The 23,824-nt window shown below is 48.3% G+C and overlaps 1 protein-coding gene across 4 annotated transcripts; it reads left to right on the top strand.

Moving 5' to 3' along the window:
- Nucleotides 1-1,939: 1,939 nt before the first annotated feature.
- On the top strand, nt 1,940-21,493 carry LOC124241559 (butyrophilin-like protein 9). Of its 4 annotated transcripts, XM_046665416.1 has the most exons (11): nt 1,940-2,120; nt 5,874-6,005; nt 6,785-7,144; nt 8,506-8,787; nt 11,609-11,737; nt 11,822-11,854; nt 12,127-12,147; nt 13,636-13,656; nt 13,872-13,898; nt 16,851-16,877; nt 17,746-21,493. In XM_046665416.1, exons 2-11 carry the CDS (start codon nt 5,894-5,896, stop codon nt 18,369-18,371), a joined length of 1,638 nt encoding a protein of 545 aa, XP_046521372.1. In that variant the 5' UTR covers nt 1,940-2,120; nt 5,874-5,893; the 3' UTR covers nt 18,372-21,493. The 4 variants fall into 4 exon arrangements, with proteins under 4 accessions (XP_046521372.1, XP_046521373.1, XP_046521375.1 ...); XM_046665417.1 differs by lacking the exon at nt 11,609-11,737; XM_046665420.1 differs by lacking the exon at nt 1,940-2,120 and having other exon boundaries at nt 5,905-6,005; nt 6,787-7,144.
- The last annotated feature ends 2,331 nt before the right edge of the window (nt 21,494-23,824 follow it).

The following is a 23,824-nucleotide window of genomic DNA, read 5'->3' as shown; positions in this document are numbered from 1 at the left end:
TCTGAGGAGCATGATGGACCCAGGGCAGGTAGCTACTACCCTGACACCAAAGTACAATAACTTAATAAGTGCTTTCTATCGAAAAATTATTGATCAAAATGGGACAAATGATGAAAACAGTAAGAACAATGTTTTCACATATTGAAGTATATGGGGAAGCCATTCTGGTTTAAACCTGATTTGGACTTAAAAGATTTTCCCAGAGCAGCTTGATTTATGTCCCACCAAACATGCCTTGTACATCTACTTAAAACATTTTCCCAAAGCAAAGAATGCCCTCTTTAAAGATGGGGATGTAATATCTCCCTCTCTCTCATGCCGATACCAGTTCTTCTTTGAAGAGAAGCTTTTCTTCCCAGAGAACTAAGGGCACGTTGACCCGCTGTGTATGTGCAAAACTGGGGCAAAACATCTTGTGACTTTCTGGGAAACAAATGTATTCCTGTCATGCTTGATGTATGTTCTTTTTCTGAAACAGGATATAGGCATGCTGTAAACCAAGCTTCTCCAGAATGCTTTCTTCCCTGAGGGAGGGAGGGCTTCCACGTTAGTCCCTACATTAGGCTCGATAAATATCACCCTATCTTTCTTAGCTATAGATTGGTTACTGATTATTTGTGTCAAAACCAGGATTAACATTTCCAAATAGCCCCTCAGTACAGCTGCCATTTTTATTCTCTAGCCCAAATCACTTCAGATTCTTTGAACTTCCAAATGGCTCTTGGCTGCCCAGGACAACATTCCACTTCCCTGTGTGGCATGAAAGGTCCTTTGTAATTGGGTCGCATCTATTTTTTTCCAACCTTCCCTTCCGCTGGTAAGTTCCACAAACTCTCCCAGCAAGCCCATAGACTTTTCATCCCCCCCTACAGCTACCCCTCTCCCTCCACCCAGAATGTCTGTCCCCTCCCCTCACCCTTCTGCTTCCCTGATCCTGTCCTTTGTTCAGTGTCCATTTTAAGTTTAATCTGTCCCTGAGCCCTCCTCTGTCTCCCTAGCCCCAGGGACCTGCACCGACCATTTGAGCTCACCACATAGCTCCCTGACCGTCCTAGGACATCTTTATGTATGCATAAGCCTGGGATGTATGCACCAGCCTGCCTAAACATGGAATGTCACCTTCAAGTCAGTGCCCCTTAGCTCCTTGTTCTCACCTCTACCTACTCACTCAGAGCCTGAGCACCTGCCAGGCCCCACCCCAAACATCAGGCATTTCTGGGAGTCTCTGGGGGTGTCCTGCATGTGCTTGAGCTACCCTGTGCCACAGCTCTGACCTGTCCCCTAGGAAGGATGCCAGTGTTGGGTGCAGCCAGGTTGGCTGGCACCTTGGTACACTGTACTTCTCTCACACTAATACCAAAGTTGCACCAAAGCCCATGTCAAAATGGGGTGGGTTGCAGTAGTGGTTGCTTCTTCTTTTTTGAGTTCCACTCCGTTAGAGTAATCTCAATACAGTGCCCCACTGCATTTCCAAGTTGTCGGTGAACAGCTCTTGCAGGTTTTACTTATAGCAGTGCTCCCAGGCTATCTTCCTTTCTGCCTTCGCCCTACAGATGAGGGCATGGAGGGTTAAGAGCCTGGCATCAGCCCTTTCCTAACCCTTAGTTAGTGGATATTCCAGTCCAGTCTCTGTATCTTTCCATATGACAGTGAAAAGAGAGGGGCTAATTAAAGGTGGCCATCCCACCTCCCTGGGTCCCAGAGATTCTGTGCAGCCAGCTGGAGCATTTTCTTTCTGCTCTGAGCCTTGGCAGTTTGCAGCTTCTACAAGACCCCCAGATACCTTTGTTCTCCTTCTAAGACTTTGGCAGGACACTCTCTATGGAAATTCAATTCATGATCTGCCTCACAGAGACAGGATGTGACAAGGACTTCCTCCCTTTGTTCTCTCTATCTCGATTTCTATAGCAAAGAACAGAAAAGCAGCATGTGACTTAGGTGGAAGATGAGTGAACAGTTCTGTCACAGATGAGCTGGCCCCTCTACTCAGCTGTCAGCCTGTGTCTAGGGGACCTTAGAATCTGAGATCAAGAGACTTTACCACAATCATCTCCTTTGCAGAGGAGTTGAGATCACCAGGACTCATCTCTCATTGCAGACCCTTTGCTGCTACCTGACAGGTATGTGGCTCATTCTCAATGCCTACCTAAACTTCCACCTTTCAGAAGCAGAAAGCAGAAAATGGCAGTAGGAGGCTTTGCAGAGAGCAAAAATGGGCTGGCAGCACCGTGTCAGCTGAGCCTGGCTGCAGGATGGGTGGTTCAGGTGTGGCCCAGGGGAGATGTCTGTTCAGGCAGCTCCACAGAGGAAGCAGGATTCTGACGCACCCTATTTCCACCTCAAGCCATTTCAAGCCTCGCTGAGGGTTCCTGCTTGGAATGGTTCATCTTCCTTCGAGGAGAGTAGGGGTGGAAATCCTCCTATGGGCCTGTTGAAGTCAAACCAAAACAAGCCAGGTGGCATTAACTGACAGTTTGTGGAGGGCAAAGCAGCGCAGCCGGCGCTGGATAGGGAGAGGCTGCAAGAGTGCAAAAGCCCTATCCCTTGGAGCTTACAGCTTCGGGCGCGGGGAATGGGAGCAGGGCGAAGCACACGGCCCTCACACAGCCCAAGCTCACGAGGACAAAAGCAAAAAGATAATAATCTTTAAAGAGACACTCAAGAGCCGAAGGGCTGGAAATAAAGACAACATTTAGGAATAGCTACAGGAGGAGAAGCTGAAATGGGGTTGGAGTGGGGCCAGGGAGAAAAGGAGAAATGGGCTTCCCCTGCATGGAGGATGGTAGCATCTCTTCACTGTTAGTGTGCACAACGCTTATTCCTCCCTCTGTGTCTTCAGGAGGAAATAACCCAGAGGCCCCCAGAAAGCAGGAAGAATGTATCCCACCAGCAAAGCTTAGCTCCAGTTCAAGACCCCCTTTCTGGCCATCCTTCTCCTCAGTGGGTCCTCCATCTTCCCCAAATATCCAACACGTCCGGCCTCTCACCTTTCCACACCAGAAACAGAATCTGAAATCCATTTAGTGTTTTTCCTCACAAGGGTCCTTGCTTGATAAGGGTCAGAGCCTTTAAACTTCTGAGTGAGGCTGGTATGTGGGAACTTGAGGCAGCATGTGGGGAGGAGGATGCCTTTAAGGGCATGAGGGCCTTCAGCCCCTCTGAAGTCACTTCAGGAAACTGCCAGGCTATCTCCTTCCAGTTAAAGGCTTTCAAGGCCATGTCCGTGTGTGTTGGGAACAAAGGGACCAATGGGGCATGGACCTCCTGTCCCAGAAGACGCTGTTGACAAGGTCTGAGGGAGACTCCAGTTTTAAGCAGTATTATCAGCCGTGGGGTTTTTAGATTTTTATTCATTTGATTGTTGGTTGGCTGGTTTCTTGGTTGGTCTTGTGGCTGACACCTGTGGACTCAAGCCACTTCTTCAGAGCATGTGAGATGTCATCAGGATGAACATTGTGTCAGGGTCCCTGGCCAGGCAGTCCCTAACATGGTCATGGTTTGGGCGACAGAAGGCCTGAGAGAACACGCAGCCCTGACACACAGCACAGCTGTAGCCAGAGAAGTGCTGAGCTTGAGAGGAACTCCTGCTCCACCACCTCCTAGCTGTATGTTCAGGGCAAATCACTTAGCCCCTCTGTGCCTCAGTTTCCCTGTCTATGGTTTGGACCTATTAGTAAGAATAATATTAATACTGCTGGTATAGGTAAGTGCTTGGTAGATAGTGTTCAATTCGTGTTAGTTTTTAAAAACTGTGGGCACATGCACATGTGTGCATATGTGTGTGTGTTTGCAACCTCCTGTACCCTCAGTAATGGAAATCACATGGATGTATCACAACAGACAACTGCAGTCCTACCAGTAACTCCAGGGTTCGGAACACCCTGACTGCCCCCAGGAGGGGGCAGCCTCCCCCTGTCCAGGAAAGTTGGAGCACATGCTTCTCCTGTGAGGTGCCCCCAACCCCAGCCATGGGACCTAACGCCCCAGTGCTGCCCTGTAGGAGGACGCGAATGACCACCTAACACAAGTCGTGACTAATTCCTCAGAATCCAGCTGATCCAAGTGGATCATGTGAGTCCTTCTTGTTTTGGAAGGTGTTAGCTGGTGCTGATATAGCCCTGATAGCTGTGCCCTCCTGGGCTCCATGTGAGAGTCCAGAAAAAAAGACTGGGACACAAAAGAGAAGGGGACAGGGAGAGGGAGATAAAATGCAAAGCTGTGTGCACCCCCTACTCTGGAGTTCTTTGTTGCCGGTTTCCAGGCCCATCACAGACACCTTCTTACCATCCACCAAAAGGACAAGAGGCTGGACTGTCCAGCCGGAGCCTGAACCCTGACCCAAGGCTTCTGGTCTGCTGGCCATTGGGTGAATAGTGATTCCAATAGCTGCCCCCAGAGGGGACTCCTGCCTCCTCCCTGCATGGGGCTCCGCTTGAAGAACGAATGGAGCCTCCCAACTTACCCCTCCACCTACAGGAAGGCAGGGCCCCCAGACACTGGTCACTCACCTCATAGGCCCTTGCCCCTCCTTCCTGCTGTATTCTCACCAGCCCGGGGCCTTCCAGCTCACAGGTCACTTGACGACTCCCCCATTAACTCACCCACACACCTCCTTGACCACTCCTCTCCTGCCTGACCCAGCAGCTTTCAAACTCCTCTGTCCACTGCCTGCTGGTGGTATCGCTGATGGCATGCTGGGGGCTCTGCCGTCACAGGACCCCAGGAACATGTGCCACCCGGCAGGTCTGCAGGAAAAGGAAAACAAAGCAAATGGGTGGGGTGGCAGAAGGAGGAGAAGGGAGACTGAGGCACTGGAGAGTAGAAGCCCACGGTGGGCCCTCCCCCTTGGGGGTCTCTGATGGAGTGAAAGAAGAAGGGTGCGGTCTCTCAAAGAAGACAGAGAGCAGATGTCTGGAAGGTGGAGGAAGAGGGTGGAGTGCTGGCTTTTATTTAAAGAGCACCCAGCCAGCCTGAGAGAGGCTTAACAGCCCTCTGAGTGGGCACTGGTTTCTCCCACTGTTCAAGCAAAGAAATCGAAGTTCAGCCACTTTAAAGAATCTGCCTAAAATCCCACAACTAAACAGAGGAGAGATGTAGAGAGGACTGTCTATCTAAGATGTGGCAGCTGCCCACACTCACTGGCTGTCAGACTGCCAGACGTTACTGCAGGGCCCAGCGGGCAGCAGGAGTGAGAGTGGAGGCCCCACCAGTGCTGGGACTGGATCTCCTGGACCACAGATGGGGGGCATGGCCAGAGGGGATGACCCCATCCCTGTGGCCTCAAAGATACTGTGGATGCAGCAACAGTCACCAGCTGAGTTCCTGGAGGCTCCACCTCAGGTCTTAGGACTGGAGGAAGGTGTCCCAGATGGGGCTGGAGTTGGCCAACATCTTCCAGGCACGTGCGCCACTTCTGAAAGATCAGAGCTCTGTGTTTGTTCCTCTGTTTTGTGGACCTGATGTTCCAGGACAAAGGGAAGCGTGAGAAAGTTCCAGCAGGGAGAATGAAAATGGTCTGAGAGTCCTTGTCGATTTCACTTTGTTTGGAGAAAGTCATTCAATCCTAGCCAAGCCCGCACACATGTGGCACTATTCTTGGCTCTGAACAATATGAAGCTCAGCAGCTGCTTCCTTTGGGACCTTTAGCCCTGTTCCTCACAGCTCCGTGAGTCCTGCAAGGCCAGCGACACCATTAGCAGTGCTGCCTGGTAAAATCAGAAGCAGCTCTAACATCCGGCTGTGGCTTAAAAGAAGCCAGACACTGGGGCGTGTAAGAACTGAACGAAAAATAATTGAGGTTTAAACAGACCTCAAGCCTGACAGGCTGAGCTCCAGCTCCCTCGCATCTCTACACCATCTCTGTCCCCCTGCAGGTGGCCCCACTGCGGAGGAGATGGTGGATTTCCCAGTCTCCTTGGACTCCTCCCAGCCAGTGCCTCTGCCCAGCAGCCTCGTCTTCCTCACTGGCCTTCTCCTTCTCCTCTGGCCTGGGGAGCTGAACTCAGGTAGGTGTCTGATCTGCAGCCCAGCCAGCCAGGACAAGAGCATGTCTGCTTCAGCCCATCTCTCCTGCCAGCTGCTCCTGGGCTGAGATCTTGTAGCCTTGTACCATACCATCCTAGTTGCTAAAATACAAGATTTTCATCCCAGTTGTTAAAGAGCCACTGCCCCTGAGTACCATCAAACCCCAGAGTGTTCCTCTACCTCCTCTCCAGCCACATGGCAGCCCTTACACACTCTGTCTCCATGACCCTACAGCTTACAGGCATGGCAGGGTGTAGCAGGAGGATGCAAAGAACCTCTTACTGGTCTGTGCTTGGGCTAAACCAGTTGGTAAAATTTTTTTCCTTGGTGAGGAAGATTGGCCCTGAGCTAACATCTGTTGCCAATTTTCCTCTTTTTGCTTGAGGAAGATTGCCGCTGAGCTAACACCTGTGTCAATCTTCCTCTATTTTACGTGGGACGCTGCCACAGCAAGGCTCAATGAGGGTTGTATAGGTAGGTCCTCGCCTTGGATCTGAACTCGAGAACCCCTGGCTGTCAAAGAGGAGTGCAGGAACTTAACCACTAGGCCGCCTGGCTGTACCCTTGCAGATTTCTCTTTCCGGCATACTCACATTTTTCATGACTATTACTTGTTCAAGAAACCGGACTCTCGTCCTGTAGTGTGTCTCACCTTCCTCATTTGAAGGGTTTACTGTAGATTGCTGAGCTGCAAAGGGACGTGATAAAAACGTATCTGAGGAGGGCTGATTTTGGCCGTTGTTCTGGCTTCTTGCCCTAGAGGCGCTCAACGAGGAGGTCAAGGTGGTAGGCCCTGAGGAATCCATCCTGGCGCTCGTCGGGGAGGAGGTGGAGTTCCTGTGCCAACTGTCGCCGTACCTGGACGCCGAGCACATGGAGATCCGCTGGTTCCGGAGCCACGCCTCCGACGTGGTTCACCTGTACCAGGAGGGGCAGGAGCTCCATGGGCAGCAGATGGCGCACTTCCTGAATAGGACCCAACTCGTCAGGGACGACATAACGGACGGCAGCGTGACCCTGCAGCTCCGCGGCGTCCTCCCAGCCGACGCGGGCCCGTATGGGTGCAGGTTCCTCTCCAGCACCTTCTCTGGGGAAGCGATCTGGCAGCTGGAGGTAGCAGGTGCGTGACCCGGCCAAGCCCGAGCAGGGGAGAGGGGAGAGGGGTCCACTTGGATAGACCTGCTTTGCTCAGGAGTAGGCAAATTAGAGATATTTTCCCTTTCTCCGTGATTAAAACAAACAAACAAACAAACAAACATTAAAAAGAAAGATTCATTAGAAAATGAACGAAAGAATTGTTCATAAGAAAGATACACAAATGGCCCTTAAACACAAGAAATGATGATCACTTTTACTCATAATGAAAGAAGGGCAAATTAAAGCTACACTGGGATGCAAATTATTTTACCTATCAGATTAGCAAAAATTCAACAGTTGGACCACACAGTCTTGGTGCAGCTGTGGGGAAGCAGGCACCCTGCTCTGAACATGCCGACTGGTTCAAAGTTCCGAAGCTCCAGTGCCGGGGAATTGGGCGATAGCCGACAGGACTGTCTGTGCATCTACCTTTTGGACAGCAATCCCACCTCCAGGAGTTTACCCTGAGTGTGCACCTCCTACACTTCCAATATGAAAGAGGCATATGTATAAGTTTCATCTTTGTAGCCTTATTGATAATTGTAAAACAGTGGAAACTACCTAAATGTCCAAGCATAGGCACTGAGTATGGTCCATCTCACAACGGAGTGAGTGGTACTACTCAGCTGAAAGATAAGGAGGGGCTCCGTGAACCAGTGTGGAGTGATTTCTAAGATGTTGTTAAAAGAAAAAAGCCAGCTGCAAAAGAGGTTCTCTAGCATGGAAATTTTGTGTAAGGAAGAAGGAGAAACACTGTACAAGAGAAACACAGGAAGGATGAACTAAAGACGAATGAAATTTGTTACCTAAGGAGGCGGCTGCAATGAGATGAAGGGGTGGAGAAAGGTCTGGGGTTTTCCTGGTACACATTTTTTAGAGTATTGGTGTGTAAACCATATTAATGTTTTGCAAATTCAAGCTAGAAAGCTAGCTCCACAAGGATGAGTGAAAAAAGAGTGCGTATGACACAGGCCCTTGAGCTCTGATGGGATTCAAGAGACAGAAGAAAAGCTGTTAAAATTTGCAGTGGGACTAGTTTTCATTCTAGGGAACTGTCCCATGCATAATATGACTAACTGCCAGTAGTCCTTCCCTGCCAATGGCACCCCTCTACATTTCCAAATGTCTCTCAAGGGTAGTACTGTCCCCATGTCCCACATGCCACCACTGATTGAGACTGTCCTTGCAGTCCCCAGGCGGTGGGCTGTGAGCTCACACGCGTGTTAAGAGCCGTCACAGTTTATGATACCTTATCGTGACCGCAAATGCCAAGTGGTGGCATGAACTTCAGGTCCAAGTTCTGGGAAGGAGCCTGATCTTTCCCACTCCTCCTGCCTCTCCCAGGGCTGGGCTCGGACCCTCACATCTCTCTTGAGGGCTTCAAGGAGGGAGGCATTCAGCTGAGGTGCAGCTCCAGTGGCTGGTACCCCAAGCCCCAGGCTCAGTGGAGAGACCATCAGGGAAAGTGCCTGCCTCCAGAGACTGAAGCCATCATCCAGGACACCCAGGGCCTGTTCAGTGTGGAAACATCTGTGGTCGTCTTGGAGGGAGCCCACAGCAACGTGTCCTGCTCCATCCAGAACCCCTTCCTGGTCCAGAAGAAAGAGTTCGTGATCCAGATAGCAGGTCAGTGGATGCTGGCTCACCCTGTCCTCTCAGTCATCATGTCCTCCAGGTCCATTGTCTCAAAGGCCATCTACAAGGACACAATGGTACTTGGCCCTGGCTGTATAGGGGGTGGGCTGACCTTGACACCTAAGAAGTCAGCAATTTGGTTATCAGGAAGCTACTAAGAGTACAATTAATAACCCAAAGAGTAAATGGGGGAGGCCCCAGAGAGCCACAGGCCATGCAATAAAACCCAGAACCTCTTCTCATTAGAGGTCATCATGAGAGCCCATGTGCTCCTAACATCATCCCTCAAACAGTATTTATTGAGCACCCACAGTGTACCCAAAACCCTTGCCCTCAGTCTGACATTCCAGTGGGGGAAGCAGACAAAAGCGTGAATTACATCGTAGGTTAGAAAGTGTTCAGTGTATAGAGAACAATGAAGCAGGGAGCGGTGGTAGGTGTGGTGGTGTGTGTATGTCGATGGATGGGTCAGGGAAGAAGTCGGTGAGGCAGTGAGTTCAAGGTGAGGCCATTATCTAGTATCAAAGTCTTATTATGAGACACCCACTGAAGGGTCTAATATTCATGGCTCCAGTCATTTTAAATCTTGAGGAAAAACCTAACCTATGAGCCATTTTTCACATTGGTCCAAATCAATAGCTATATTACCATAACAGAAAGAAATCTCACCCTTATAAATGAGACCTTGTCCTCAGGGAAGAGGGCTTGATTGCACCATGTGTCACACAGAGTTATCTGAAATTCACCTGGTAATTGGGGTGGCCATTTCTGTTCGCTAATTGTTTTTATCTAAAGGAAAAATAAAACATCTCCCATCTCTATGTCAGGCATGTAGTTACAGCTCGGAACAAGGCACATAAATTACACTTACGACCTGGAGCTGGAGACACTTTCTCCTTGATGTTACACTTCAAAGAGAGGGCTCTGAGCTCCTGAAAAATAAAAAATTCTAAGTTTTAAAGCTGGCCAGAGGCTTATTCAGCTTTTAAAATGATTTACATACAGTCTCAAAGGGGTATAAAAAGGATTTACAAGTTTTCTAAAGGAAATACTCTAAGAAAAGGGAAAGAGAAAGTGTCTTTCCCCTTTTGCACCAGGAAAAATCCAAAGGTTTTCTTTTTAGAGTTGTGTTTGTCCTTTACAGAGGGTGTAAGTCACATGGATATCTGCAAGGAGGTCATTCAGATATAGGGAACAGCAAGTGCAAAGGTCCTGGGATGGGAACGTGGGTGGCTACTGGAGGAGCAGGGAGGAGGCAGAAGAGGCCGGACAGAGGGACAACAAAGAGATTGCAGGTCAAGGTGGCATCTGACCCTGAGCCCTAGCTCTTAGCCCTTGGGTCAGGGCTTTGCGAACCATCTGTGGTGACAGACCAGTGTGTTGCGGTCCAATAGTTCTATATCAGACAATAAAAGTGCATTGCTAGAGAAAATAAAATTAAAAAACAGAAGACTACATTATGCTAAGTGAAGTAAGACAGACACAAAAGGACAAATACTGTGTGATTCCACTTACACAAGCCACCTAAAGTAGTTAATTCATAGAGACAGAAAGTGGAATGGAGGTTACCGGGGACCAAGGGAGAGGGAAGGGAGAGTTAGTGCATGATCGGTACAGAGTTCCAGTTTCAGAAAGCGAAAAAAGTTCTGGTGGTGATTGTTGCATCCTGTGAATATACTGAATGCCACTGAGCTGTACGCTTAAAAATGGTTAAGATGGTACTTTTTATGGTTTTTTTTTAAAGCCATTAGGGAAGGATTTTTTCTTTTTAAAGATTGGCACCTGCACTAACATCTGTTGCCAATCTTTTTTCTTCTTCTTCTTCTCCCCAAAAGCCCTCCATCCCCACCCCTCAGTACATAGTTGTATACTCTAATTGTGAGCGCCTCTGGCTGTGCCATGTGGGATGCCACCTCAGCGTGGCCTGATGAGCCGTGCCACGTGTGTGCCCAGGATCTGAACCAGCGAAACCCTGGGCCGCCCAAGCAGAGCATGTGAATTAGCCACTCGGCTGGCCCCTAGTTTTTATGTTATGTATATTTTACCACAATAGAAAAGGAAAATATACTTTTTAAAAAGACCACTGAGATAAAAGTACCAATTTCCTATAATTATTTTCAACAGACACAAAATTGTTTTGTTAAATTGCCACAAGAATTTCTAAAGAATTACTATCCATTATTTGGACCTCTCTTTACTCTCTGGCCACTGTGGGCGCTGCCCTGGGCCACATCCTGCCTCTGGGCAGATCCTCCCTAGGGAGCCTGGAGAGGGCACAGGGGAACTGTCAGTCAGCCCCCACGTGGCTTTGTTATCAATTCTTCCAACGGTGTGAGGAGAAGTAGAAGCCCAGTATTTGCAAGAAGCAGCGAGGTGACTTGTGGATTCGATGGCGCGGATAGAAAGCAGTAATTCGCTGGGCTTCAGATATCAACAATACACCGCGCGTTCTCCTTATCCTCAGGTGTGGGGCAAGAGTGGAAAGAAGCGGAGGAGGCCAAGGCCATGCTCAGAGAAGTCTCAAGCTGGGGAGTGGGCGGGGCCCTCGGCTCCTGTCCTTTCACAGCTGTCAGTTTGCAGCAGTTTCCCCTTTCCGCTGAACGAGTTCGAGTCCGCCGCTGTTCCTCGGTTCCGCCTCTGGAGACCTGCTCTCAGGCCCATTTTACAGATGGCTTTGGTGGGGCCAAGGAGGTGGGATGAGCCAACAGGTGGCTAGGAAGGTTTTCCGGCACGCAGGGTCTAGAATAGTTTTGTCGCTTAGTGTTTGGTGTTTAGCCTAAATCTAGACAACTCCCTGGGGGGTGTTTTCCAGACGTGTTTTTACCCGGAAGCTCCCCATGGAAGAGAGCTTTCCTCGGGACTCTGATGGCGCTGCCGCTCCTCCTGGCTCTGCCCTCGGCGCTCGCGCTGTGGCTCTTTCAGAAGCAGCGGAGGCGCCAAGGTACGAGGCGGGCCGGGCCTGGCCCGAGGGGGCTGCGGGAGGGCGCGCCCCCTCACCGCCTCTCCCCTCCCCGCCCCCTTGCAGAAAAGCTGAAGCAGGAGGCAGAGAAAGACAAAGGTGAGCAGGGGTGAGGCGCGCCCTGCGCTCGCATCCCTGACGAGCAGGGGGGAGGGCGCCGGGCAGCACGGCCAGCCCCGCAGACGCGGGCTGGGCTGCGGCAGAGGTTTGCTCCTCCGCGCCCACTGCCTCGGGGCCCGCGCCTGCCGCGCCTCCAGCCCAGCCTCGCTCCCCAGAACGCACGGCCGCTCGAGTTTGTGCACGTTGGAGAAACGAGGCTTCAGTGTTCGTCGGTAGAGATTTTCCTCTTTTTCTCTTCATTTCTTTTCTAGGGAAACTCACAGCAGAGCTGGGTAAGTTCTGGGTGCCACGCACACAGTGCTGGCTGCAGGCTAGTTGGGTGCCCCTGCTCGCGCGCAGTGGAAGGAAAGGTTCAGTGATTTTACGCTCCCTCTGGAGAGCGATGGACGGCAACGATCCTTCCTTCGGTGCCTCCCACCTCTCCACTCCCAGACTGGTGCGCAGCTGCCAAGGACATCTGACCTGAGACCCCCTGGACAGACCTTCCCAGCCCCTCCCCTGCAAATTATACGATTCAGTTACAATTCCACCATTAAGCATTTATTCCCTCCTGTTCGTCTTCCTAGAATGTCCTTGTCTCTTTAGTACAAATGCCTCTGGGAAGGAGCTCCTTTAATTCGCACCAAGTGGAGTAATTTTTCAGATTCGCTTTTCTTCCTGGAGGGGCTTAGCACCTTGAAGCCATGGTGCGTGCGTGCGTGCGTGCGTGCGTGTCGGGGGGAGGGGGGGGCGCGGCGTGTACAGAGGAGGGGAGAGTGAGTCCAAAGGAAGGGGAATGGAGAAGGCTGCCATGGTTGGGGGAAGACCTCAAGAACCACCTTGCCCACTCCAGTAAAACTCCAGACAAAATTGCTAGGTTGGACAAGCTTGTCTTGCAGTCTACCTAGTCCTGCAGTGAAAAAAACCCCCAAACTCAGCTATAATAAGTCTTTAACATTCTAGCCGGAATTAGTGTATAGTGTTGCCTTTCCCAGGAGCATGTGGTTTTAAGAGGACTTAGGGGGGCCACCCCGTGGTGAAGTGGTTAAGTTGGGGCCCCTGCTTCCTTTGCCAGGGTTTGAGGGTTGGTGGTTTGGATTCCAGCACAGACCTGCATCACTCGTCAGCCATGCTATGGCAGTGACCCACATACAAAATAGAGGAAGTTGGCACAGATGTCAGCTCAGAGGGAATCTTCCTCAAGCAAAAAAAGGAGGAAGGTTGGCTATGGATGTTAGCTCAGGTCAAATCTTCATTAGCAAAGCAAACAAACAAACAAACCCCAAAACAATATGAGGACCTAGGGTGGAGAAATCAACAGAATGCATGTCTGGTGGCAAAATATCAGTCTTGGTATCTGGCCAGGGGAATAATGGAGTGTGATGTCCTCCCAGTCCTTTAAATAATGTCCCCGGGAAGCGACTGACCCGGAGGCTCACGCAGGCTCTGCTCAGTGCCTGGACTTGTGCAGGACCTCTTCTCCAAGAAAGCTTGTGATTTCAGGGCAAATGAGCAGTAGCCTCTTCAAAGCAGCCCTGAGTCCTGGGAAGAGACTCCTCTGTACCAAGACTGTTTTCCCTTCAGGGCCCTGTGCAGAGAATAGGGTGAGGCACAAGAGTCCTGCAGGTGGGCCTCTTTTTTTAGGGCAATTCAGACACAAGGATGGGATTGGGATGAGCAGGGGTTTAAGATGAGGAGCCTCTTCCCAGTGGCCTCACTGCCTTGGGAAGGTGTCTCCACTCATCCCCAGGCTGTGATGTTTCTCTATGTTCTGCTTACAGAGAAGCTTCAGACGGAGCTTGGTAAGTGACCCTTCTTAGAACTCTTCTTGTCCACCTTTTAGCAGCTGGGTATCCATGTGTGTTCTTCTCATTTCCCAACCTGGATGGAACCCTGCTGGCTGTGTGGGTGGCAGGAGCAAGGGGAGTGAGGCAGGGGTGGGTGCAAAACGCATCATGTGAGCAGGGAAGCTGCAGGGACCTGGTGTTCTAATTCCGTTTTCCCTTGGCTGCTTCAGACTGGAGAAGGGCCGAAGGCCAGGCCGGTGAGTGAAGCTCATTTCTCTCCCTTTGTCCACTTTACATCTCAGCATCCCAGTCACTGCTCTGATTAACCAACCATGCTTCATTCTGGTTTATTCCACGGCCACACGGCATGTATTAATCTATGTCCCTTGGTAGAGGTTATATTTGAGTTTTACTTTTGCATTTACTTTTATATTGTCCTGAGGTGTAAGCATACTGTAAATCATTGGTGCCAATCCTATTTGCACATCAGAATCACCTAGATTCCTGCTGTCCACTTTCAAAGACTCTGACTCATGGCTCGGGAGTGGGCAAGTTACCCTAGATGTAACTATTTCTTCCTGTACTTTCCTCCATTGCCCCCATAAAGCAAACAGTCTAATATGTATCTTTATTTTGTATATACAATCATGCGCTGCATAACAATGTTCCAGTCAACGATGGATCACATATTGGATGGTGGTCCCATATTGGATGGTGGTCCCGTAAGATTAGTACCATATAGCCTAGGTGTGTAGTAGGCTATACCATCTAGGTTTGTGTACACTCTATGATGTTCACACAACAATGAAATCATTTGACTACTCATTTCTCAGAATGTGTCCCCATGGTTAAGCAATGTATGACTGTATTCTTGCAAAATGTGAATTACAGTTTTGTACACATACATTTTAGTTTCTGTAAATGACGTTTATCGTGTTGTGCTCTTCCTTGCTTTTCTCACTCACTACTGTGTTTCATCTGTCACCACATGTCCGTCTGGTCTGTTCTCCTTCTTGCTGCAGAGCACCCCATTTTAGCCAGCCACCCTCCTGGAGTAGACCTCCAGCCTGCCTCTCCCTCCACACCACCACAAACCACGCTGAATGAGTAGCCTCAACTGTATTGCCTTCTGGCCCTGTGTGGAGATTTCTCTGGCATGTACGCCCAGGAGGGGAATTGCTGGCCCATGGAGGCTATGCTAAGTGAGATAGAGGGACCCCCTTAAGGCAGCGCCATTATCCTGCCATTGGCAGTGCATGGGGGCTCCACATGCCGCATCACACAGGAGCCTGCTTTCTAGGTGAGCCAGTCAGTGGGGATGAGTGATGGCTCATTGTGCTTTTAGTCTGCACTTCTCTGAACACTAAGAAGTTTGGACATCTCTTTATATTCTAGTTTTGGGGCTACATCTTCTGAAAATCGCCATTTGTGACCTTTGCCCTTTTTTCATATGGAATTGCTATCTTTTTCTTATTAATTCACAGGAGTTCTTTATATATATATGTATATATAGGCTATTAATCCCTCATTGGTCTTAAACATTGTGAATTCCTTCTTCTATTCTGTCATCTGCTATTTGTTTTGTCCATGGTGCTCCTTATTGAAAAGAAGTCATTAATTTCTATAAAACCTAATTCAGCAAATTTGTCCCTTGTATTTTTGAAGTTTTCTTGCAGAGGACCTTCCTCACTCTTAGGTCACAAAGATAATCTCTTACTTTTTTTTTTGAGGTTATGATAGTTTAAAACATTGTGAAACTTCAGTTGTACATTATTATTTGTCAGTCACCATATAGGTGTGCCCCTTCACCCTTTGTACCCATCCTCCACCCTCCTTCCCCCTGGTAACCACTAAATAGTTCTCTTTGTCCATGTGTTTGTTTATCTTCCACATATGAGTGAAATCATACAGTCTCTTACACTTTCTTTTATCCACTTTATGTGTGTTATGTGGAGGTCTTTAATCCATCTGAAATGCGCCATTTTATTTGCTGTTAGGTGAGAACCCAGTGATTTTTCTCCATATGATGGGGCAGTTTTCCCAGTGCCAGCTACTCCACCATCTGTGATTTCCCCATTGATGGGGGTATCACTTTTAGTGCATATTCGGTTCCCGTATTTAGAGGGTCTGTCTGTTGGCCAGCTATTACTTCATTGTTTTTACTTCTGTGGCTTTTATAGTACCTGAAAGTACAAGTTCTCCATTTCTGCTTTCTTTTTAAAGTTAATGGACCTTCTTAAAATAGAAATTTTAGGATAAATTTATGAAGTTCCTAAAAAAAAATCTAAAAGTAGTTTTGCATGGAATTACTTTGAATTTATAGATAAATTTAGGGAGAATCAACATCTTTATAGAATTGAGTTATTCTTTGAAAGGGTTACATGTTTTTAAAGTTCTACTGGTTATTCTGTTGCAAAACCAGGGTAGGAAGGCCCTGCTGTAAATTGATGGAGCTCTGAAACGTCTGCTGTTGTTTCTGCTATTGCTTTTGCTACAGTCACGTGTTGCTTAAGACCAGAGATATATTCTGAGAAATGCATCATTAGGCAGTTCTGTGAACATTGTAGAGTGTATTTACACAAACCTAGATGGTATAGCCTACAACATACCTAGGCTCTATGGTACTGGTACTAATCTTTTGGGACCACCATCATCTATGTGGTTTGTCACTGACTGAAACATTGTTGTGTGGTGCATGACTATATTTGCATGACTATATTTTGCGACCTCTCTATTGAACACAGAACAAGATAAAATGAAACAGAAATCCACTCAGAATGGCTCACATTAAGAAAGGAGGCAAGACAGGGTATCTAAAGGACATCTTAGGACAGGAGCCATGCTCAGCTGAGCCTCCGGGGGACTGACCTGGTCAGAGCTTGAGGCTTCATTTCCATCATCCTGGGCATCCCAGCCACTTGTATGGGTTCTCTTTGCCTACATGCTCTATTCTCCTGCCTTGCCTGGCACAACTTCAGCCTCCGTGCAGCTTTGGTATAACCTAGCACTGACACAAGCCCCTACCCAACCCCAAATTCCTGGGAAAATTCTATGGTGGACCCAGACCCGTTTGGATCCAAACCAACGGTCACGGTGGGAATGGGGTTATTCAGTTTGCAGGCATCCCTCATGCATCTTGAGTCTCCCTCAAGGTTCCAGAGTTAGTGACTCAGATCTCTGACTTCTTTTTCTTCTCTCTTTGGTTTCAGAGTGGAGAGCAGCCCAACAATATGCAGGTAACTGAAACCAAGGAGCTGTGACTTAAACAGAAGGGAGGTGGAAAGATCTGAGCTTAGAGGAAGGGTCTGTCTGGGTGCCAAGTATGGGGCCTGCACACGCAGGGACACAACATGACACATGCCTGTGTGTGCACACATGTACACACGTACATGCTTGCATGCACCCATGTGATTGCCCTCACACACGTACACGTCTGTGTGCACGTGCTCCCACACGCACCTTGCTTTCTGGGTTTTGGTATACTGGGTTTGTTTCCATCTGGCAAGAAGGCAGCTACTAGAACCTGTTTGCGGGAGAGAATACAGTTTGTGAGGAACCTCTCATCTGACTGAAGGATCCTTGGGGTTCCCACGCATCAAATGGATGTGTTTGGGGGGATGGGGTGTTGGAGTACAGGGCGTCGGACTAGATAATCTCAGCAGGCTCTTTCAATTTTAAAATCCTAATGTTGCTGTAAAATCGAGGCCCAGAGCTCACGTGATGCTCTCAAGGTCACACAGGGTGGCGGCAGCAGCCAGGACTCGAAGCAGCCCTGAGCTCCTTCTTGAGCAGAACTTGGGCGACGTGAGCCCGCGCTCGTCCCCCATGGACCTACTTGTTTGCTATCTCTGCTCTGCATGGCCCCTAGTATGGAAATCAGGAACCTTCCAGTCCGGGCAGGAAACAGGATTCCTCTGCACACTTTCAAATGCTGAGGAGTGACTTGCATGACGCTTCAGCGCCAGAGTGTTTTGGGGGGAGGGGAGTGTGTGATGATTCCACGGATAGCTGCACTGGGAGAACCAGAGGTTTGCTTGTCAGGGGAGGGGACAGGCCGGGCCCAGAACCGTCCTCTGCGGGTGCTAACCCCGTGCTTCTGCGCAGTGGACGTGACTCTGGATCCGGCCTCCGCGCACCCCAGCCTGGAGGTCTCCGAGGATGGCAAGAGCGTGTCCTCCCGCGCAGCGGCCCGCGGCCTGGCGCCAGGCGATCCGCAGCGGTTCTCGGAGCAGACGTGCGTGCTGAGCCGCGAGCGCTTCGCCGCCGGCCGCCACTACTGGGAGGTGCACGTGGGCCGGCGCAGCCGCTGGTTCCTCGGGGCGTGCCTGGCCTCGGTGCCGCGCGCGGGGCCGGCGCGCCTGAGTCCGGCCAGCGGCTACTGGGTGATGGGGCTGTGGAACGGCTGCGAGTACTTCGTCCTGGACCCGCACCGCGTCGCGCTCGCCCTGCGCGTGCCGCCCCGGCGCGTGGGTGTCTTCCTGGACTGCGAGGCGGGACGGCTGTCCTTCTTCAACGTATCCGACAGCTCCCACATCTTCACCTTCACTGACACCTTCTCCGGGTCGCTCTGCGCCTATTTCAGGCCCAGAGCCCATGACGGCAGTGAACATCCGGATCCGCTCACCATCTGCCCATTGCCCGTTAGAGGGACATGTGTCCCCGAAGAGGACGACAGTGACACCTGGTTGCAGCCCTTTGAGCCCTCAGACACTGCCGTGGGCCTGTGGTGAAGCGCAGGACTGGGTCCTGGGCAGCTTCCTGGACACCTGGCAAGCGCTTTGCTCTCCCTCTTTCTCTAGAGTGAATCAGTGCACGGCCTGAGCGCCCACCCCAAAATGTCAGCAAAAGCTAAAGACTCAGCGCAGCAGAAGGGGACGGAGAGAGGAACCTTTGGCTATGTCGACGCGCGCGCGTGGAAATATGATTTTTCTTTACGAAAAAGAGTTCCAAAGCTCGTTTGTGTGTATAGTAGGACTGAACAAATGAGTAAAAATGTGTTGATGTTGTTGGGAGCCAGGGCGTTCCGTGTGGAAGAAGAGGAAAGAAAGTGGAATGGGAGAGAAAATTATTGGACTGAATTAGAGGTATCAGTTAATTCGTATATATTTTCTAGCTCTAAAAACGCCTAGAAGCAATGTCACGTCATAGGCAATGAGTTCACCTAGGGCTCAATCCTAGTTTTAAACGTCAGTTCCCACTAAAATGAACTTAGATAAAGCTGATTCCAGGGCTGGGCAGAGAAAGCACAGGGTGAATCTGGACCATCTTTTGCCAAAAAGTACAGACGTGCTGCAAAACTGATGGGGACACAGCAAGAGGACATAGATGCTGGTCTGAAGAGGCTCCACTGACCGCTTGTGGGGCAATTTGATCATTAAAGTAAGAATGACAAGAATTGCTCAACAAGCAAATTTACCAAGTGTGCTGAGAGTTAAGTTTCTCAGTCAGAGAAAGGAAATACAGAAAATACGAAAGAGGGAAGGAGAGAATGAAAGACTAACTCTGTGAACTCGTGGTTTTTTATTTTGTATAGGTACATGGAACACATGTGATAGGTAGGTAGCTGATAGATAGATGGCTAGACAGACAGATGGACAATGTGTGCATCCATATGATTCCTAGCTCTGTCTGTTGTGAGGGCTTAGAAGCAGTAATGCCCCTCTACCAGTGAGCACTCCCGGCACCCAGAATGTGGTTTTTAGTCCTGTTTCCCACTAAAAGGAACCAAGGCTCTTTGGAGAAATGACGGACTCCAGGGCTGGGCCTGGGAAAATACAAGATGGGTGTGATATTCTCTTTTATAATAAGAAATATATATTTGGTCTTCAACCTAAATTCTGGAACAGAGCTCCTAAAACCTTTGGAATTTCCTAATGTGATGAGAGTGTATTTTGATATTCATAACAAGCCCCTTTCAATCACAATGAGTTTAAGTCAACCCCTTAACTTCTGAAAAGTCCCAAGGATGGAGCTGCTTGCCAGGAGAACCAACTATGTGATTAGGAGGTTGTAGTTTAGCCCCACCCCCTACCCCTGACCTCAGGGAGGGGAGAGGGGCTGGAGATTGAGTGCAGTCTCTGATGGCCAACGATTTAATCAGTCACACCTATGTAATGAAGCATCTGTAAAACCCAAAAGGACTGGATTCAAAGAGCTTCCGGGCTTGTGACCACTTGCAGACAGAGAGGTGTTCAGAGAAAGCAAGGAAGCTCTGCGCCCATTCCCATAGGCCTCGCCCTGTGCAACTCTTCCATCTGGCTGTTCCTGAGTTATATCCTTTTATAATAAACCAGTAATCTAGTCAGTCAACTGTTTTCCTGAGTTCTGTGAGCTGCTCTAGCAAATTAATTGAACCCAAGGAGGGGGTTGTGGGAACCTCCGTTTTATAGCACATCGGTCAAAAGCACAGGTAACAACCTGGACTTGCAATTGGTGTGTGCAGTGGAGGGCATTCTTGTAGGATTCAGCCCTTAACCTGTGAGAGCTGACACGATCTCTAGATAGATAGTGTCAGAATTAAGTTAATAGCTTGGTGGTGTTGGAAAAAACATGCCAGAATGAGTCTCAAACATCTTGTACCAGAAAGTGAGGAAGCATTCCAAGAATGATGGGGAGATGTCAGTTGCACAGAAAATCAGCTTGAAAGAACTCCCACTGGCCAAAGATCAACATCAAGGCAATCAATGGCAGTTATGGATTAAATAAAATAGGAATCCAAGAGGATCTGTATCTATACTGATATACATAAATAAATGAATGAATAAATGAGGGAGAAGAGAAAGTTCTAGCCTACAGCAGAAGTCTCAAATATCTCCCCACACACTACTAATTACTTACTTATTGATTTAGAAGTACAAAACACTTAATCAACTTTACAGTGGAGGAGCCTGGCAGACACTGTATTAACCAAGTGACAAAAGTTAACATTACCATATTTGACCTAAGTTTACACTGCGTGCCTCCTGACACAATGCAGTGAAAAGAATACAAGAGCATCACTTTTGAGGTATTCCTACCCCGCAAAATTAATACGTCATTAGGAAACATCAAACTGGCTGATACTCCTCAAAAATGTCAAGGTCATAGAAGATAAGGCAAGATTAAGGAATTGTTTCAGATTGAAGGGGACAAAAGGGACATGACGTGTAATGTCCTAGGTGACCTGGATGGTATCCTAGACCTGTAAAAGACATTATTTGGAGAAGAAGAGACATTTTGAAAAATGGCTGTGGATCAGATAGTAATATGGGATAAATGCTAACTTCCTGGTTTTGATGTAGGAGAATATCCTTATTTTAAGAAAATATACACTTAGGTATTAAGGAGTAATGGGACCCGATGTTTGTACCTTATTTTCAAATGGTTCATTCAAAAATATACTAATGTACAAAGAGAATGATAAAGGAGTGCAGTAGTGTCTGGAAAATGTTTAATAACTGGCTTTCTGGGTAAAAGAAAATCTGTAGCATTTGCTGATTTCCATGGTGTAAGTAGTCCCGCTGTGGCTGAGTGCAGGCTGCCGATGTGACATCACTGGTGGAGCTGGAGAGAGAAGCACGGTCTGCTCTCGCGAGACACCAGCTCCGGCACAGGATTGGTTTTACGCAATTCCACATAAGGCATTTGGCCATCTATTGTCATTTGTTTCTCTAACAAATCAACTAAGTGCATTTTTGAACTTATGAAAATATGCTCAGTTACCTCTTATGATAAAATTACAGCCTTATTAACATACCATGTGTGATATTCAGAAAAAGGAAGTTTTATTTTCTGTAATTTGCATTAGTGTGCAAATATTTTGGGATCCTACTGACAAATGTTTTTGTGATAACATTAAAAATATATTCCTTGACCGTATGCAACCATTATCTGTTCCTTTGAGATCATTTTTATGTGTTAAATAAGAAAAGCAAACATATAGCTGATACAAAAGGAAGCATTAAATTATTTTTTAAATAAACAGTAGCTCCATTGGCACATTTTAAATAAGGGGAAGCCTGGCCCTAAGGTTGGAAGGGATCTTAGATATTCAGCTGCATGCTCTGTGAGCCATAAAGCCCATGCTTGAGGCCACTCAGGAGGCCAGGACACTCAGAGTAGACATCCATCTTCTTCCAGCCCATGCCCCATGACCCTCTTGCAAGTTTCTAAAAGCAGGGCATGATATATTTAGTTCTCCCTACTGTTCACGTTTTCTACACAGCTATCCCTCAAAAGTGGGAAAGGGTGAGCCCAGCACTTATGGGTAGATCCCATCTGGTGAACAAACACGCCTGTGAGGAGGGTGCTGCGAGGCTTCTCCTGCTTGAGGCAGCCTTGGGACAGCTGGCTCACAAAGGCTGAGAGAGGACCTCGATCCCTTTGGCAGGTGCAAGTTGAGTTATCATTGGCCACAGGAATCTTACACGAGAAGACAAGTATTCTGATGAATTGGGCACACCCACCATTTTTGGTGGGCTTATAAATTGGTGCGGCCATCTTGAGGTCAATTTTGGTAATGTCAACCAATTTCTAAATGTGAACATTCCTGACCCAATAGTTCCACATCCAGGAATCTGTTCTACAGAGATAGTCACACCAGTACCTAAAGTTACAGACGCTGCTCACCAAAGCTGTGAAAGCAGAGGTCAGAAACCACCTACTTGCTATTAGGAGACCAGATCAATAAAACATGGTCTCTTCATACTATGGCACTGTAAATTTTTATGGTGCACATAAATTTTTATAAGGAGCATGTATTGCTTTTATAATTAAAAACGTAAGTCAAGGCTTCTTTTCTTTCTGCCTCATGTTAACGGGAAACGATCACAAGAAAATCTTTTTTAAATCTATAGTTGAAACCTTCTGATTTAAGTCTTACTACGGGATAGTGACATGACGTGTTTTCATGTCTTTTAGGGTTTTCAGATCACTGCCCTTGCTTGCCTCTGTGGAACACTTCTTTCTTGTTCCTCAGTAGCATCTTGGGCAGGGCCCACAGTGTTCATGTAACTTTAATTATTAAATGATTTGTCCAGTTTTCAAACTCTGAACTCATATCCAATTCTGATCCCCAGCAGGTTGGGGGCCTGCAGTGGGGAGGGAATTGTTCTGCTCCAGAAACTTCCCCTTCCTCCCTCTGACAGGCTCTTGCTGTTCCCTCAGCACCCGAGGCAAGAGAGAGAGATGAGGAAAACCATGGCACCGCCAGGACCTCCTCTGGGTCCTCCCCATTCCTCAGTTCCCACAGGTTTGGCTGAACCCCTAACCTCGGCTCTGTCTGTTCATGCCAGGACACCCCAGTGCTCCTGATGCTGGACCCATGACCTAGCAAACAGCATGCTTAGGAAAGATGCAACAAAGTGTCTCAATGTGGCCAGCTTCCCAGATGTTCTTTTGCCCCACAGAAAACTCACGCCTTGTGTGCGTGCCTTGTTGAGTAGGGTTTGGGCAGGTTCTCTCAAAGGGCCACACACCCCCGTTTTGTCTTCCTTTGGGCAGATCAACAATCCTATCAAACATGATGCCAAGCTCTTCTTCTTGTAGGCATCCCCCAAAGTTACATCGTGTTCTTTTAGGGTTGGCTTAGGGGAGTGGCAATACCGTCACCCTCCTCTCCACGGAGGGCAGGAAATTGCCTCTCACGAGCATTACTCTCCCAAGAGTAACCCGCACATCACCCCATCTCCAGTTTCCTTCCCAAACCCCCCTCCAAAGGAAAGCTGCTCCTCTTTTAGCCACTTATTTCATACATTTATTTCTTTTATTTGTAGCTTATGTTCAATGCAAATCCATTCTATAAAATGAGAAAGCAGGAAGAACCAAAGCATAATTATGCAAATTCAAAATAGATATTCGCCAGAAAAAATACAAGCATAAAAGCAGGTTCGTTCATGCACACACAGCAGCGGGAGACCCAGCAAATGTTGCAAAGGACAGCAGTGCTTGCTTTTCCTCTTAAAGACGGTGGCCACATCAGCTACTGGAATGTCTCAGCTGACCAGTGTGTGTTTATGTGAGCCAAAATTTGTTTCTAAAAGTGTTTTTTCACCTTGAAACTGTTATAAAAGATACATTTTCCAGAAATAAGCCTCCCCTCAGGCTTTAGCAGCAGTTTCTAACATCAAAAAACTGACTGATACATGTGTTCCAAATGTAACCATTTTGACTCTTAAAGGTTAAAAAAAAGCATTTTCAAAAATTA

Source organism: Equus quagga, chromosome 7 (assembly GCF_021613505.1).
Source record: "Equus quagga isolate Etosha38 chromosome 7, UCLA_HA_Equagga_1.0, whole genome shotgun sequence".
Taxonomy (NCBI): Eukaryota; Metazoa; Chordata; class Mammalia; order Perissodactyla; family Equidae; genus Equus; species Equus quagga.
This window is presented reverse-complemented; position numbering and strand designations above follow the sequence as displayed.